The sequence below is a fragment of the Alosa sapidissima genome, chromosome 6 (genome assembly GCF_018492685.1).
Source record: "Alosa sapidissima isolate fAloSap1 chromosome 6, fAloSap1.pri, whole genome shotgun sequence".
Taxonomy (NCBI): Eukaryota; Metazoa; Chordata; class Actinopteri; order Clupeiformes; family Clupeidae; genus Alosa; species Alosa sapidissima.
This window is the reverse complement of record NC_055962.1, coordinates 4,481,899-4,498,655: the sequence shown is the minus strand read 5'-3', so window position 1 is coordinate 4,498,655 and position 16,757 is coordinate 4,481,899. Positions and strand designations below refer to the sequence as shown.

Sequence of the window (16,757 nt, the reverse complement as noted above, 5' to 3'; positions counted from 1 at the left end):
TGTCCTTAGATTCTCTAACTGGACTAAACCTCAGGTGGACTGACTTCGAGGCACGTCAGGCATGTTCACACATAGTCGGAATGAAAGCCTGCAGCCACTCTGCACATGAGGTCACTGAGGTGATTGACCTCTGCTCTAACTTAACCCCAACTCCTAAACAATCTAATTGTTCTCCCGCAGCGGAGGCTCACCATATCCTCAGCTCCGCCAGATGCAGGCACATAGAAGAGTCTGTACTGCCTGACGTTGCCCTCGGCCGGTTCCCAGCGCACCTTCAGGGAGCTGGTGGTGGGATCTGTGACCTGTAGGTTCTTCACCCCGCCCAAAGGCTCTGAGGGTGGAGAAAGGTCAGGGCAAGGAAGGAGAGGGGAGGAGAGAAGTGTGTGTTTTTTAAGACACATTTGCATCATGCCAAAACAAAATCTTATAGCAGAGACTTCAAAATAGAAGTGGGGACGGATTTTTAAAAAGTTTCTCCTGTCTCCATGTGGACTCACTCGTCTTTCCATTCTCTGACTGGCGTTTTCCCTCCACATCAGCATAAACAGGCACCACAGTGACCTTGTATTCAGTGTCTGGCTGCAGGTTCCTCAGCATTGTATTGGTTGACACTCCCGATACCTGAGCCTGAGGAAAAACATCAGGAGCAAGATGGTGACTGTTTGGTCTGTGTACTACTAAAGCACTGAGACAAACTCCATGCATGGCTCAGAAGATCATCTGGCAGAGAATCCCATTGACAAATGGGAGAATAGATTAAAACTGAGAGCATGAATTTACTACTATAACTCTCCAAGTGCCAACTAAGTCACTGCAATCTGGAGCCTCTTGAACCTGTCTATTTGCAGACATGTTGTGCTCTAGTTCTAGTCTGTATTTACCACACTCTCGGCTCCTCCAGTAACAGGAACGTAGAGGACGTTGTACTGGCGCACGTCCCCGTCAGCTGGGTCCCATTTCACCCTCAGAGAGTTCACAGTGGGGTCAGTCACTTTCAGGTTCTTCACACCACCAAGAGGTTCTTCGAAAAGTATAGACAATGCATAGTATTAGAGACAGAGATTCAAAAGAGGGTTAAAGTAGATATGGATAGTCAACAACTGCAAAAATACTAGTAACTGAATGAAAGAGTTCTTGGTTGAAGCTTGTATTTAAATACACTTAACATCTAGACTTACTTGTCTTTCCATTTTCAGACTGCAGTTTGCCCTCCACCTGGTCATAAACTGGAAGCACAGACACCTTGTAGACGGTATTAGCCTCCAGACCTCTCAAGACAATGTTGGTTGTGCCACCTGAGACTTGCTCCTGTTTACAACAGGTAATAAAAGTCAAAATGATAGAAGTTATGGTGAGAGAGAAACTAAGAACAATGAACATTGTGCCATTACATCAAAGTGCTACAATCAATGTTTGATTTGATTTGAGCATTGAAAAATGACAATTACATTACTATTTGACTGACATTTACAATGACAATCAGCTGTTTCCACATCAGAACAAAGTATGAGTAACCAAATATACAGACTATATATATTTTTTCAATTACGACACGAAAATTGAAAAAAAAAAAATATCCAGCATTTGTTTGAAATTCAATGGGTTGACAGAACAATATCCAGATTTTTGAAAGCACATTTCAACAAATCATCAATGTTGGATCAATCTAGTTAGCACATGGGGAAAATGCAGTGACGCACCATCTTCTCATCAGCTCCTGGAACTGGGACATAGAAAACTTTGTACTGGCGCACATTCCCCTCGGCCGGCTCCCAGCGGGCCGTCAGCGTGCTGATGGTGGGGTCCACCACCTGCAGGTTCCTCACTCCACCCAACGGCTCTGTGGAGGACAAAGAGCAAGGTACTTCCCAACTGCACAATTCTCAAATTTAACCCCACTTTTCCTTTTAAATATTTTTTTTTCACCAATGACATATGCTGTAAGTGGACCACTTGCATCATATAAGTCCTTTGTGAATTGTTTTAATAGCTATTGATTACATAGACTATTAAATAAAATAGAATTAAATAAAAAAGAACTTACTGGTCTTTTCACTCTCGGACTGTGGTAGGCCTTCCATCTCAGGGTAGACAGGGGTGACTGTGACCGTGTACAGAGTATCAGCCATGAGGTTCTTCAAAACTGTGTAGGTCACACCTCCAGAAACCGTCTCCTGTTCGCACCAAAAAACAGTGTTTGGGTTAGAATCCAAAGATGAGTTGGTCTGTCCCTTCCTCTTTCTCAAACACACACTCGCATAAATACAAACACATGACACATATGAACAACACACACTAATATCAGTGAATTGGGAATTATTTCATGATCAGTCATGCAAATAAGTGACAAATGACTACATGTGTGGTGCAACATGCTTAAATTAGTTTGCAGAATAACTAGCGATGTCAGACTGCCCATAACTCTCGCCCTGCTGACAGCTGTCCCCTCTCACCGTCAGCTCCTGACCACCGCCGGCAGGCACGTAGACCACCTTGTACTCGCGCACGTTGCCTTCGGCTGGCTCCCAGCGCACATTCAGGGTGGTGATGGTTGGGTCCATCACCTGCAGATTTCTGACTGCACCCAAAGGCTCTGAAATAAAAAGTAAAAAAAAAAAACAAATAAGGAAAAGTTTCTCGTAAGGTTATGTCTGGTTATTATTCTCTGCTGAGACAAAAGCAATCATGGCCACCAACTCACTTGTCTTTCCGTTCTCCGCAAGCTCTGGACCATCGCCTTCTGCGTATACCGGCAGCACGGTGATGGTGTACTCGGTGTCTGGCTCCAGGCTCTTCAGCAGCAGGGTGGTGGTACTCTCAGATACTTGTTCCTGTTGCAGAAATGGAAGAGTTGTAACTAAGAGGACATGAACCTGTCCGTCCCAGCTACCTATCAGCAGCTGAAGAACATTTCCTGGTGTGTGACCTCAAGAAGGATTCAAGCCATTTTTTAAAACAGTTTATTTCTGCTGAGAGGGAAATGCTGATCAAGCGTGAGGTTAAGCATGAGCTTGTTAGCGTATATGGACAATGAAGTAACAGAGCCAACGGAATATTAAACGATTTTTAAAAATCTTCCAGGACAAATTTTCCACTCTGTGAGCCAACTTTTTTTCTCTCATCAGATTGAATCAAATTCAAAATTACAACGCTGTTCACACTCTGTCAGTTCCCAGCCAGGCTGAACATTGGCGTGCCGATTCTGCCTCAATGCAAGTTCACTCAGCACATCTAGTAGGCCTCAAGACAAGCTCTACCTCCCACAGTCTTTATGGAGCAACTGCTGTCCAAACAGATGGCGTTTCACCGCTAGCCTCCCCCTCCGAACTGTCATTTACTGAGACTCATGGCCAGACATGGATTGAGTTACACGCTCTCTGATGTAGAGAGGGATTTCACTCTGAATGAATGAGAAGAATAAGTCTGTCTGTGCCGCTGTCTTTATCTGCGCCTCTTTGGAAAACCGACAGCCAGCGTTTGAACTGACATTCAACTAGGTCATGAGAAATATGCTGGAAGCGGTACTGAACACCCTCGGTGACCTCGTGCATGCAATACTCAGTAACAACCCGCTGTGACCTAGATCGGAGAGTATAAAAGCTGAGCCAGTCAGACATTCCTACCATCATCTGAGGTCCCCCAGTGGCGAGAGCGTAGAGAACTTTGTAGCCCTGGACGTTCCCATCCGCCGCCTCCCACACTGTGTTCAGGGTGGTGAAGGTTGGATCAATGACCCGCAGGTTTCTCACTCCGCCCAAGGGCACTGGGAAATAAGAGGGGGGAACAGTAAATAATCGAAGTTAAGATCCACTGAGGAGCTCTTGTTCTTGGCTAATGCTGTGTTCTCTATGGCAACTGGATATAAACTCTCTGCTTCTGAGTATGAGATACATTGTATGTTTATATTAGAATGTAGAAGATAATAATTTACTATGTTCCTGAGCTGTTTCCACTCGACCCTTTTCGGAGATCACTTATGGGCCAAGTATAATCAACACTGTTCACACGACAGACTTATTTGGCTACATTAAACAGGCTCTCTTCTGTCTAGGTGGATTCTTTTCTTTTCATGGAAAACCATCTGAATTCATTGGGCCTGTCAGTGTAGCACTGGATTCTGTACATTAGACAGTTGAGAGACTGGGTAGAATCAACTCACATGTTTTTCCGTTCTCAGACTGACGCCTTCCCTCGGTGGCAGGGTAGACGGGCACCACTGACACAGTGTAAAGGGTGTTCGGCTTAAGGTTCCGCAGGACAATAGTGGTCTGGGTAGCTGGGACTTGCTCCTGTTTAAAACATAAAAAAGACATTGCCTTAGAGATGCAGCATCCTGTAGGCCTTGGCATCTACAGGTGGCACTCACATTAGCAGTTATTAGATTAGTTAGTGGATTTTTTTTAAGCGAGTAACAGATTATAGTACGTAGTAAGGCCATTGCATACAAAGTCTGTATTTTTCATCCGTAATTGTTGCATGGAAATATATATTAAAAGATTAACAATTTGTCAATCACATTTACAGACCGACTCCAAAACATTCGTCCATCATGAAAGTTTTTGAAATAGGTTTGTTTTTCTCGGTTCCTCGCATCAGTGAATGGGATTTCCAATTGCAGTGTTCTTAATTTGGTGGATTTAAAAAAGCATGTCCTCGTGTACTGCATGAATATGCTGTCCTCGTACCATATCCTCTGGTCCTCCGGCAGTGGGGACGAAGAAGATCTTGTACTGGCGTACGGCCCCATCAGCTGGATCCCACTTCACGTTCAGTGATGTCATGGTGGGGTCAGTCACACGCAGGTTCTTCACACCACCCAAGGGCCCTGGTGGAGGGAAAGCACAATATTTTCATTTTACTGCTTTGGCTCCCACTCCCAAAATCTGACATCACATCTCGCTGCACAGGCCAACAAGTTGCATCACATGGCGTACTTGAGAGCCGTTCAGATCACATTGAGACTGTTTGAGGATGTTTGTGCCATGTTGCCATTTCATCCATCATGCTCCAAATACATCACATTTACTGAGCCATGCCAAACTGTTACTCATCCCAGCCCTATGGGCTACATTATTTTTGGGAGCAGTCTCAGATGTTCAAATGCAACCATAAAAATGTGCGCTCCTCGTTTTTGTTCTACTGTTTGCACATCCCAAGTAGCAACGGCTTGGCTAGGAATGCACGGGCGGTGGTAGCATAGTGGTTAAGGACTTGGGCTAGCATGCAGTAGCCAAAAAACTTGTGGGTTCAATTCCCAGCTTCCACCATTGTGCCCCAAAGTTGCTCCGGAGACATTGGCCCTTGTAATATAATTGACATAATGTAAGTCGCTTTGGATAAAAAATAAATACATGTTATCTGTTAAATAAATAAATGCAAATGTAAAAATGCTCTCACTTGTTTTCCCGTTCTCAGACATGCGCTTGCCATCCCCTTCAACGTACACAGGGACCAGTGTGACGGTATACAAGGTGTCAGGCTGAAGGCCTCGGAGGACAGTGCTGGTGGAAGTGGCAGCTACTTGCTCCTGTGGAACAGTCCAGAAATATTTCAGATAGAGTCCTACATTCTGGCTTTTTTTTCCAAAACTAGTTACTACACCTTTTCCCCTAGCTAGCTGCACTCTATTTGTGTGTTCACATGAAGGTCTGACATAGTAAGGGCCATCCAAAGCCAATTACTGTTAAGTGAAGTGATAGTGTGTTATAAACCCTGATGGTGACTTGTCGGAGGTGTACTGTACATCAACTAATGTGACACGTCATAGAGGACGCTTCATTCAAAAAATTTGAGTTCTGTGTGAGTACGCCTGTAAACAAATCCATGGTTACGTCAGAGAAGTTCGTTCCAAAGCTGAGTGCCGTATTATTTATACCCTATGCGCTAATCAAGAGAACTTGATTTAGCTGTGAGGGTGATTCCCATCCGAGTGCACTTTGTAATTAGAGGGGGGGGGGGGCTCTGTTTTGCTCACCGACACTAGAGCGAGAGATAGGGAAGAAGAGTGGAATTAAGTCCCTGCCAACTGACCTGATCATTTGTTAAGGATGACTCACCTCACAGTCAAACCCAATATGCATCACTGCAACACAAGTTGGAATGAGACCTTTCTGCATGCTAAAACTAATACTGATGAAGGCCAGATGGGGGATGGAGTGAAGCAGGAAGCCTCTCAATCTACAGCTAGCCAGAAGAACCAGCGTATAATTCAAGGATGCTCAGTACGCTCTGAGCTCTCCTAATATTTAGTTTTGTTATGCTCCTAAATCAGACCGCTCAGACTCGGAGATCTAGAGCAATAAATCTTCTATTCACATTACAACCAACAGTCAGGGGCTTCGAGGAGTGGCAAGCTGTCGGGCCTACCATGCCTACCATGCCTACCATGCCTACCATGCCTACCATGCCTACCATGCCTACCATGCCTACCATGCCTACCATGCCTACCATGCTCTCTGCCCCGCCTGCTGCTGGCACGTAGACCACCTTGTACTCGCGCACTTTGCCCTCGGCTGGCTCCCAGCGCACATTCAGGGTGGTCATAGTGGGGTTTACCACCTGCAGATTTCTCACTCCACCCAAGGGTCCTAAGGGGTAGGAGACCGGAGTGAGCATACAAACGACAATAAAAACAAAGATAAACAAAACACAGGAAAGGGAGGAAAATACACTGAGCCGTGAGGGAGGAGAAGGAAGAGATATGCTCATGGAAAGAAACGTTTTGAAGTCAGACTTTAAGAGGGTGAAGGAAGGGCAGTTGTAGAGAGATTTAGGGTGTTTAGATTTAGTGAGTTTGGCATGATGGACAGTGAGTAAAGTGACTGCTAGAAGACATAAAGGAGTGGGATGGGGAGTATGGGGTCAGGAGTTCACTGAGGTAGAGGGCAGCCAGGTTATGGAGGGCTTTGAAGGTAAGAATTTTAAACTTGGAGAGGATAGGGGTGATGTGGGCAGGGTGCTTAGCATGGGAAAGAAACCTCGCTACTGAGTTTTGGGGTTATTGACGTTTTTGGAGAGACCAATAAAAAGGGAATTGCAATAATACGGGAAATAATGAAGGCATGGAGTTGTGCAGTGTTGTTACCGAGATATGGAGATCCAAGTTGAGTGCGGAGTCGAATAACACACCAAGAGTTCTAATAAGAGGTGAGAGTTGAACATGCACACTGACAAAAATGTTTGATGGTTTAGTGAGTGGGGTCAACCAGGAACATTTCAGTCTTCCGCATCTAGTTTGAGAAAGTTGTTATGCATCCAAATTTTTAAATCTGAAATATAGTCTGTTAATGTGTTGGAAGGAGAGTCAGCAGAGGCGTGGGTACTGAGATTAAACTGGATGTTGTAAGAATAGCAGTGAAAGGAGAAATCATGCCTACTGGATCTGTCTAAGTGGTAAGATATAGATTAGGAAGAGAAAGGGGCCAAGAACTGAGCCCTGAGGGACGCCACAGGCTGTAACAGGAGAGCAGGAGGACTTAAGTGTGATGAAGAGCTGTCTATTTGTGGGATATGGTCTGAACTACAGTAGTCCTACTGTATGCAAAACTGATGTAAAGCTGATATGGAAAAAGGTTTCCACAAAGAACTCTTCATCAAAAGGTTCTTTGCCGAACACTGCAGGGTTCTACCAAAGAGTGTTTTCATGCTTGAAGTCTATATGCAACATGAGCATTCATCCCAGAGATGGGAAGCAGATTCCTGTTTGGCAAATTATCTCAACAAGAAAAGTTTAATATCTGCTATTGCTATAAATCAATGCTGTAGTGTTGAGATGACATACTTGTAGTTCCCTGTCCAGAGAGGTCTCTGCTCTCTCCACTGCGGTAAACCGCTGCCACGGTGATATTGTAGGGGGTGTTAGGAGTGAGCTTCTGGAGGACGGCCTGGTTCTTCTTCCCTCCAACCTGAGTCTGTTTGAAAGAGACATATCAACACTTGAATCATTTTTGTTGTTGTTGTTGCTCAAGAGTTCCACGCTTGTCATTATCATTCAAATGGAATCCAAACATACCCAGCGCAAACACAAAGCTTGTATATCAACTTGGACATTTATTAATTTTGACATGATGTGGTCAGTGTTTGTCACAGAGGTCTAATAAATCTGCAACTGAATGAATAACCTCATCCCAATCTTCTACCAGTGGGATGCCGGACCACTTTCCCTCAGCTCATAAAGGAACAACGTGAAGACTCCCCTGTGGTCCACTCTAGATCCTGCAGCCTTTACTGAGTAAACATTTTGCTTCTTAGACCACTCTGAGGATTACCTTCATAAGAGATGCATAGCTCCATGATTAATTTTGGAATTAAGTGTTTCCGGAGGTCATGAACAACAATCAGGCATCTACAACAAATTAGCCACAATATCTTAAGCAAACAAATGTTTGATTTATGCATTGTTAATGTAGTCAGTCTGCTCATACAAGGTTTTTTAAATCATCAACAAATTGTTGATAAACATCTAATGCTATGAGTGGATTATATCAAAATAACAAAATTGACATCTACAGTCCCTAATCCATGCAAGACATTCCAACAAGATTACAATGTATTATGATGCTCCGTCTCCATGCAGATGTCTCCTGAAATCACTCTGATAGATGATTATTGACATTTACATCTTTCATGAGAATTTTCTTTGGAAGTCTGTCTAATGTCTGAGGGATCAAATCAAAGTCTTTTATCAAGACATCTGCATAACCTGAGGTAAAAAGTAATGTAATCCTGGTAAGCCGCCTACTAACTGATACTACTGTACCACAGTGCCAAATTCCTGAGCATCTGACTACATATGCTTCCCTCCATAAACACTGGGAGAAACAGAAAAAGAGGGGCCTTTGCCAGAATTCTCTTGAATGGCTATGAACATTTTCCTACGATGGGTAGTAAAATGTGAGGCCGTACCCTACTCTCCCCCCAGAAATCGTTCATTACAGATACGGGATGGAGATCAAGTGTGTGGGGTTGCTGAAAGGTATAGGAAAGACCTTGTTTGGGCTCCAGATGAGTCACTACACGATATCTACGTAGCTGTTCCTCTAGAGCTTCCAGCTTTCCAGTAGGTTTCCTACCATAATTAACAACATAAGGGCATAAGGGCAACATCGTAGGCCTTGAAACACTCTGTGCTGCAGAAAATCAACTAGGGACTATCTGAGTTCATTTCACTAAATACAAGCACACAGACACACACACTCGTCCACACACAGACAGTCTTGTCCTACTTACAGAGATGGCCTTCCCTCCAGCCGAAGGGAGGTAAGTGATCTTGTAGTTCACGACTGGGCCAGGGGCATGGTCCCACCGGAGGGTGAGAGTGGTGGTGGTGGCGTTGAAGACTCGCAGGTTGGCTGGAGGTCCGATGGGATCTGTGTTCAGACACACACGCGCGCACACACACACACACACACACACACAGCCTCGTGTGAAGGTCACTACTTTCACGGAGTTCTGCAAGGGAGGGTTACAGGACCCCTCGCAGTCTGATGGCTGCTGCTCCCAAGGGTCACATGGGGTGAGTGAGCTGGATGAAGCCGAGGGGAATTATGAGAAATTATGATGGGGTGGTGTATGCTGGCCAAAGTGAAACAAATGTACACAAATGCAGCCAGGCGGGTTATACATATGACATGCACTTCCATTTAGCTGATGGCTCGTAAATTGAGACACTGATGGATGACAAATTATTTGATGACAGATGGTAGGATGGAATGACACAAGTGATAAGATGAGACACGGTGACAACATGAAAGACGTGGATGACATGAACTGATGACATGATGATTGGCAGCCGGTGTTTCTGATGGAACTTTCGCTCCGGTTCTTTAAGAGGTCACACCTAGCTTTATTTTTTTGTGAGACTGGAGCTCATTAATGCGCATGCAGATGTAAAAACTTAAAGTGTGTTTCTATTAACACTTTATCATGATCACTTGCATGACTGTTAAATATTTTGGTTTAATATGATGATAGCTTAACCTATTCCAGAGGTAAAGACATACCAGTGTCTATTTTCTTTGGTTCTAGAAAAAGACGTTGAAGAGAACAAAAAGTTATTAGAGCTCAAGTTCAGAATAAGTTTCTCTGAATGTTTGGCGAGTAGGGGCTGGAGGTTTGCGGGGGTGCCTTACTTGTACGCTGGGTTCCCATTAGGTCCTCGCTCTCGGACTCATCAGGGTAGATAGCGGTGACGGTCACATCATAGGGAGTATCTGGGTCCAGGTTCTCCAGAACCAGTGAGGTCTCATCGCTGTTCAGGATGGCCTAGTGGGAGCACAGTTCCTGAAGTGAGTTCTAAATATAGAACACTTGCTGTGGAAAATGTTTATGCTGATTTTTCTATGTTTTCATTCCCTTTTATCCTCCAAGCCACTTGATTACCTTGGATGAATTGATCATGTGCGCCAAAACACTCTGCCAATCAGCTCGTACAAATGGTGTAATTAACTCTCTGAACAAGATTTATATTTGGCAACTATGAACTATGAATGATTAAACTGTGCTTAATTATGTTGTGGTCAGAACACTTACATTTTCAAAGTTCTGCTCTCCCTTCTTAGTCCAGCTGACGCGGTAGAGGAGCACATCGGGGGCTCCATGTTCCCATGTGACTCTGAACGAGGTCTGGGTCACGTCAGAGAAGCGCAGGGTTTTGGGCGCGGGCACCACATCTACTCATACAGACAGACAAGCGAGGAACACAGAGATTAGAAACACTTTGATTCCATTGATTGGGACACATAGTTGTTTTGGCAATATTGGACATTGAACACGGTTGCCAGTAAAGACGTTTTGAATCAGAGTATATGCTGCTGAACAAGTGTGTGTGTGTGTGTGTGGGGGGGGGGGGGTGCAAGGCAAGGAAGGAGTGAGGGAGAAATAGAAACAGGACTCGGAGTGGACGTGATTACAAGGGAATCCTGGATGATGAGGCAAGCTAATGGCGTCAGCAGGCCTGTGGACCATGTGAGGTACTGCTTGCAGACCCCCCCCCCCCCCCCTTCCACACACCCCCCTTTCTTGAAAGTGAAAAGCGGGGTGTGCGCGGTACACCGCGGCTCTTGTGTGGCTGTGCGTGCCGTGCCGGACCCATGTTTGTGTGTGAAAAGGAAGTGCCTTTGTGTGACAGGGCTGAAAAACAACAGCTTGGCTGCTCATGTGGGATTAATGAGCGGCACGGCCCCATGCAGGGAGCGATAGCAGGGAGACAGACGCACACCGCCAGGAGTGCAATGGCGTAAGACCGACCGCATGTGTCCAGAGCGGCCAGAACGAGATGAGAGAGGGAGGAGGGGAGACGTGAGGGAGGGAGAGTGGGAGAAAAGGATGGCTGTAGAGATAGACGCAGAGAACTGCAGCAAGACGTAGACAAAAACTAAGGAGGAAGGGGGTGGGGGGGTGGGGGGGTGGTGAAGGCAGAGGAAGGAGAGCAGACAAGAAAGGGGAAAAAAACACTTGAAGCAGCAGGTCAGTTTACGCACAAAACGTTCCACAGCGGTGTGCTCCCCGCAGCATTAACAGACATCTTCACACCAGGGATCTGGCCTTAGCTCTGGGCCGTATGAGAAATCTGGTGTCTAGCACGGCTGTTTCTTAAAGCTCGTTGCCACGGCAACCCATCAATATTTTGCCCACCTGTGATAGCAGTTCCAAGCATTGGGTTTCCAGGACCCTCGTCGTACACTGGAGTAACCGCAACATCATATTCAGTTTGGGAGATGAGGCTGGTAAGGACCAATGTGGTTATATCGCCGTTCACTTCAACCTGACAGATAGAAATGTTTCAGTAAGTTAGTTTACTTTGAGGTTTGCTATGGCCCTACTCACAGTTAGCTTTCAAAGGGTTCAGTCTGAGGCTTGCATATGTCCATGAAGGTTGTGGAAAACAGCTCTGGAGCTCTGAATAGATTACTGCAAAACTGACTGACAGTGCTTCTGAGGGAGAGAAAGATTTTCTTTGTGGTGAATCTTTCTCATGTGATTGTGTCATTTAACGTCTAGACCAAGAGAATGATTTCTGAAAATTACAACCATTATCATATGATCATTTCCCAGAACAAGCCAAATCTCCCTAACACCGTCAGAGATCTCCTTTCACTTCTAATGTTTTCAGACTGGCAGACCAAAAAGTCTAATAAATACAGAATATGTGTGCCCCTTTGTGGGCATGTTTCTAACTCCCTTGCATCTGGTGTTACCTCTTTGAGGTCTCCTTCCTCTGGCTTGTAGGTGATGATGTATTTTCTGACATTGCCAGGGGCAGCATCCCAGGTGAGCCTCATGCTGCTGTGGTCCACATCAGTGATGGTCAACTTGCCTGCTGGGGGCAGGGGCACTGTGGACAGAGAGAGGGAGAGAGAGAGAGAGGGACAGGGAAAGTTGATTTGTCATCTCGGTCTGTTCTTCCTCTGTTCTACATTTTTTATTTTATTTTACATGTCATACATTTTATACAGTATGCTATGCTAACAAATTGAATGAGCTGAACAGGGGAGTGGTAGTATGTAATAACAAGCTGTGAAACGATGTCTATATGTTACAAATCTGTAAAGAACATATTGGAAACACATTTATCTGAAGACGAATAAAAAAAAAGAAGAGCAACTATGTAAGTTTGGTCTTGTGGCCTGAGACCAGCATGCAGACAGCAGAGATGATGTATCATGTCACTGAGACCTCAGCGGGCACATAAACTATGAATAGGACAGTTGCTAGAGGACAGAGCAGCGGGGGGGGGGGTGCAGGGGCTGACGTACAGGTGACTCCGGTGTCTGTGAGCGGGTTGCTGGCCGCCTCTCCGTGGAGCGCAAACAGGGACAGTGTGTAGGCCGTGTTGTGGAGCAACTGCACCAGCTGGACATCACTCACATCGGCTCCAACGCGCACCTGCAGGAGAGGGACAGAGGGGAGAGAGAGAGAGGGAGGGAAAGAGAGAGAGAGAGGGAGGGTGGGAGAGATGGAAAGAGAGAGAGGGGGGGGGTGGAGAGACCAATAGGAGGAAGGAAAGGATGTTGCAACAGCGAGTTGGATAGATGGAAAGCAGGACCAAGAGAAAATGAAAGAGTGAGTGAGGAAGACAGGAAGAGAGAGAGGAGGGAATTCAGGGAGTGTAGTGAAGATAAAGGAAGGACAAACAGAAGAGTCGAAGCATAGACAGACAGAGGGAGGGAGGGAGCGAGGGAGGAAGTAAATGGAACCAGACGTCAGTGATGAACACAACAACCAGACAGAGCTTGTCAAGAGGATGTCAGTGAGCAGCTGGTGGACAGAAATAACTAAGACCCGCTCCTCTGTGGCTCCCCTGACACTGGTCCACTTTTCCACTATTCTGACCACAGGGAGGAACAAAAAAAGAAGAAAAAGCTACATGTATAACATAGTAACCATCCTCTGTCTCTCTCTCTCTCTCTCTCAAATTAAAATTGCTTTATTAGCATGACTGTATGGGAAGCAGTGTGGGGTGGACATAAAGGATCTAGCAGTGTGGGGTGGACATAAAGGATCTAGCAGTGTGGGGTGGACATAAAGGATCTAGCAGTGTGGGGTGGACATAAAGGATCTAGCAGTGTGGGCTGGACATAAAGGATCTAGCAGTGTGGGGTGGACATAAAGGATCTAGCAGTGTGGGGTGGACATAAAGGATCTAGAATTAACAGCAGTCTTTCTTTCTTTCTTTCTCTCTCTCATTCTCTCTCTCTCTCTCTCACACACACAGACACATACATGCGCCTATACATATTAACACACACACACACACACACCTCCTCCTTCCTCCCAGAAAATAGCATCTGTTCAAATCGTGTTTGGTTCATATCATCTCAATGACTTCAGGGGGGAAATAAGACGTGAGGAGCCAACATGACCTCATCCTTCCCATTACCCCGTGTGTCCAGAGAGTCTGCTCGCCTGAAACACCCGCTGTAAAAAGTGCAGGCTCATTCCTGCTCTTTCCTGTTCCGCACACACACACACACACACACTCTCACTCTCTCTCTGTCTCTCGGCTCAGGTCCGTACACATCGGCAGCCATCTGGAGTGACTCAAGGCCCCACTGGCACAGGAGGCAGCCTGCTGCTGCTGCTGCTGCTGCGCTGCCTTTTGGAGCTTATAAAAACTGGAGCAGGAAATGCTGACTGCGCACAAAGCGCTGGCGGAGGAGAGGGGGCCTGGGGGTGTCTGCAGGAGCTCAGGTTGGTGGAGGAGAGGGGGCCTGGGGGTGTCTGCAGGAGCAGGTCAGGTTGGCGGAGGAGGTGGTGGTTTGTGGCTGCTGTTGCTTCTTCAGATTAGGGACAGCCCACAGGGATGGGATGGATGGATGGATACATGGATAGATGAAGGAATGAGACAAAGGATGGTTGAAAAGGAGTGGAGAGGCTTACCTCTTTCTCCGTGGTGGGCTGAGTGGCATTCAGGGCGCTGTACAGGAGCATGTAGCCCGAAGCACCAGACACCACCTCCCAGCGCACTCGCATGGTGGTCAGGGTCTCGTCGTACACGGTCATGCTCTTCACTGCTGGCAGGGGCACTGGGATGGACACAGAACCAAAAACACATCTGAGTGAAAGTGAGTGGAAAGAGAGGAATGGATCTACAGGAAGATGTAGATTTCAAAAAGCTTTATGGAGGAGGAAAGAAGGCATAGGGTGCCAAGCAACTAGCAGTTGGGATACAGCCCAATCAAAAAACCAACAAACCCTTCACAAAAATCAACAGAACAATCAAAACCTTCAGTTAAACACATCAAACAAACAGGCTTATGATTTGCAGTGGGACTTTCCATCTACAGTGTGCTTACACAGACACAGGCAGAAGAATAGAGGGGGGAGAGAGAAAGTCAGGATGAATCTAAGCCGAAACCGAGAGAGACAAGAGGCAGGAGAGTGACAGGGAGATAGAGAGGAAAGGAGAGAGGCCTTTTCAACACTTCACTTCAGGCATCCGCTATCATGAGTGTGATAAACTCCCTATAGCCCACATCACAGGCGCAAACACTCATTTATAAGGAGCTCCACTCCGAGTAAAGCCCAGGGTTACAAGCAGTGGTCTCTCCGTAACTGTGAAGGTCCAAGTTGGAGCCTTAGCTCAAAGCAACAATAAAGGAAGCCGCAATGACCTAACGTTATTGTAGTGTTCAAGTGGTGTATGACAAAACGATAAGTACCCTTTACGGTCTTGAAACGAGTCTTGTTATCCACACTATAAATATCATAGAGAGATATTTTTAAATAATCTATAAAAGGAGAAAAAGGACAAATTAAAGCCCAAAGTGTACTTTACATCATGGTAAATGATGTGAGTTTTCTTTATCCACTCCAGTAATGAAACCAAAGGCGAGAAACGTCAGTGTAGTATTTCTCAGCAACAAATTCGATCTTGTGGCTAATGCATTTTCCAGCTGGTCATCTTACGGAAAACAGGAATTACCTCAGCACAATAACATATGGGATCTGTATGGTTTTTATCATTCATATTAAAAACCACTATGTGATCTTTTTTTAAATTACCTTCATAACAATCTCTTCAAAAATAGATGAGTTTCAGACAACTGTTTATGGTTTCCGGAGAACAGACAAATCGCTATGGTCATTCCCAAGTGTGACTGACCCAGAGTCAGTCAAACAATTACATAATGCTGGCTGCAGACCTCGGAGGAAGTGCTTTCAAGGTTTACTTTGAGTAACTGAGTGAAGACGTGGTGCAGATGGACATGGAGCAGCAACAGACATGAAGCCGAACTGGAAGACAGGGAGTGAAATAAAAATATAAAAAAGTATGTTCATCCTTGACCAAAAATGAAAGAATGAGAAACGAGAGAAAAAAGCAAAAAGACGGACAGCAGGAAAGTGTGCTTTCACCAAATCGAAATGAAACATTGCTGTGTTGAAAAGCATCTTTCATCATTCTCCTCTTAGCTTACTTTATTTGTGCCAAGCGTAATTCCCCAGTAACTTTTAATCTGTGGGCTAATCGACTAATCAGTGTGAGACTCAGGTACTTACGGGTGGTTTCCGTTCCTGTCAGGGGCTCGCCGCTGTCCTCTCCATTCACACCGATCACTCTCACAATGTACTCGGTCATGGGCATAAGGTTCTCCAGCACGATGGTGGGCACCTCTCCATCCGCAAACGCCTATCCAAACACAGTGACAAAGCAATAATGAGCGAGTCCTGTTATAACCTTGTTCATGCATACAGTAACTAGATGGACACTCGAACAGCACAGACCAATGGCAAATATACTGTACATCTATAGCCTATCGAGATCTCTCAATATTAGTATAAGTGAAACTAAATTCACTGAGCAGCTGGGTAGAGCAGGCCGTGAGGGCCAATCCAAAATGAAAAGGGTTCGTCCTTGGCCTATGCTACAGCATTCCATCAAGTTTCATGAGAATTGGATAGCTAGTTTTTGCACAATCAAACACAAAGACAGACAAACAAACAAACTGCACCACAAACAAAACCTCCTTGGCAAGGTTATGAAAACAACCTCTTGGGCCATATACTCAAAATATTTTGTAGTGCTGTGATCATTATCAAATTTATCTTTTTTATGCTCTCTAGTCTTTAGCCTCTGTTAGCCTACCCTACTCTGTCAACTGTCCTCAGGGTGATCCATTTAGGACACATTTGAAAGCCTCTGTGTGTCCTATTGTCTTACTTCTCTTGAAAAGCAGAAGTAACCAAAGTGAATCACAGAAGGAGAAAAACAGAGACGTCAGTGACCTTGATTCACCCAACAAGGGTTCAGCATCCAA

The 16,757-nt window shown here is 45.4% G+C and overlaps 1 protein-coding gene across 5 annotated transcripts in view; it reads right to left on the bottom strand.

Moving 5' to 3' along the window:
• The window catches only part of col12a1b (collagen, type XII, alpha 1b), a 72,468-nt gene that overhangs the window by 27,466 nt on the left and 28,245 nt on the right, over positions 1-16,757 (bottom strand). For 2 of the 5 annotated variants that reach the window (XM_042094599.1, XM_042094602.1), the window contains exons 22-44: positions 16,000-16,129; positions 14,380-14,525; positions 12,756-12,885; positions 12,198-12,334; positions 11,635-11,764; positions 10,531-10,670; positions 10,131-10,263; positions 10,002-10,022; positions 9,229-9,368; positions 7,781-7,910; positions 6,439-6,587; positions 5,398-5,527; positions 4,686-4,825; positions 4,160-4,289; positions 3,624-3,763; positions 2,702-2,831; positions 2,454-2,593; positions 2,045-2,174; positions 1,701-1,840; positions 1,179-1,308; positions 882-1,021; positions 498-627; positions 192-331 (exon numbers count right to left, since the gene is read on the bottom strand). In XM_042094599.1, coding sequence (XP_041950533.1) covers positions 192-331; positions 498-627; positions 882-1,021; positions 1,179-1,308; positions 1,701-1,840; positions 2,045-2,174; positions 2,454-2,593; positions 2,702-2,831; positions 3,624-3,763; positions 4,160-4,289; positions 4,686-4,825; positions 5,398-5,527; positions 6,439-6,587; positions 7,781-7,910; positions 9,229-9,368; positions 10,002-10,022; positions 10,131-10,263; positions 10,531-10,670; positions 11,635-11,764; positions 12,198-12,334; positions 12,756-12,885; positions 14,380-14,525; positions 16,000-16,129 — 3,006 coding nt within the window. The remainder of the gene's footprint in view (positions 1-191; positions 332-497; positions 628-881; positions 1,022-1,178; positions 1,309-1,700; positions 1,841-2,044; positions 2,175-2,453; positions 2,594-2,701; positions 2,832-3,623; positions 3,764-4,159; positions 4,290-4,685; positions 4,826-5,397; positions 5,528-6,438; positions 6,588-7,780; positions 7,911-9,228; positions 9,369-10,001; positions 10,023-10,130; positions 10,264-10,530; positions 10,671-11,634; positions 11,765-12,197; positions 12,335-12,755; positions 12,886-14,379; positions 14,526-15,999; positions 16,130-16,757) is intronic. The other 3 variants (XM_042094601.1, XM_042094603.1, XM_042094600.1) reach the window with 2 other exon arrangements.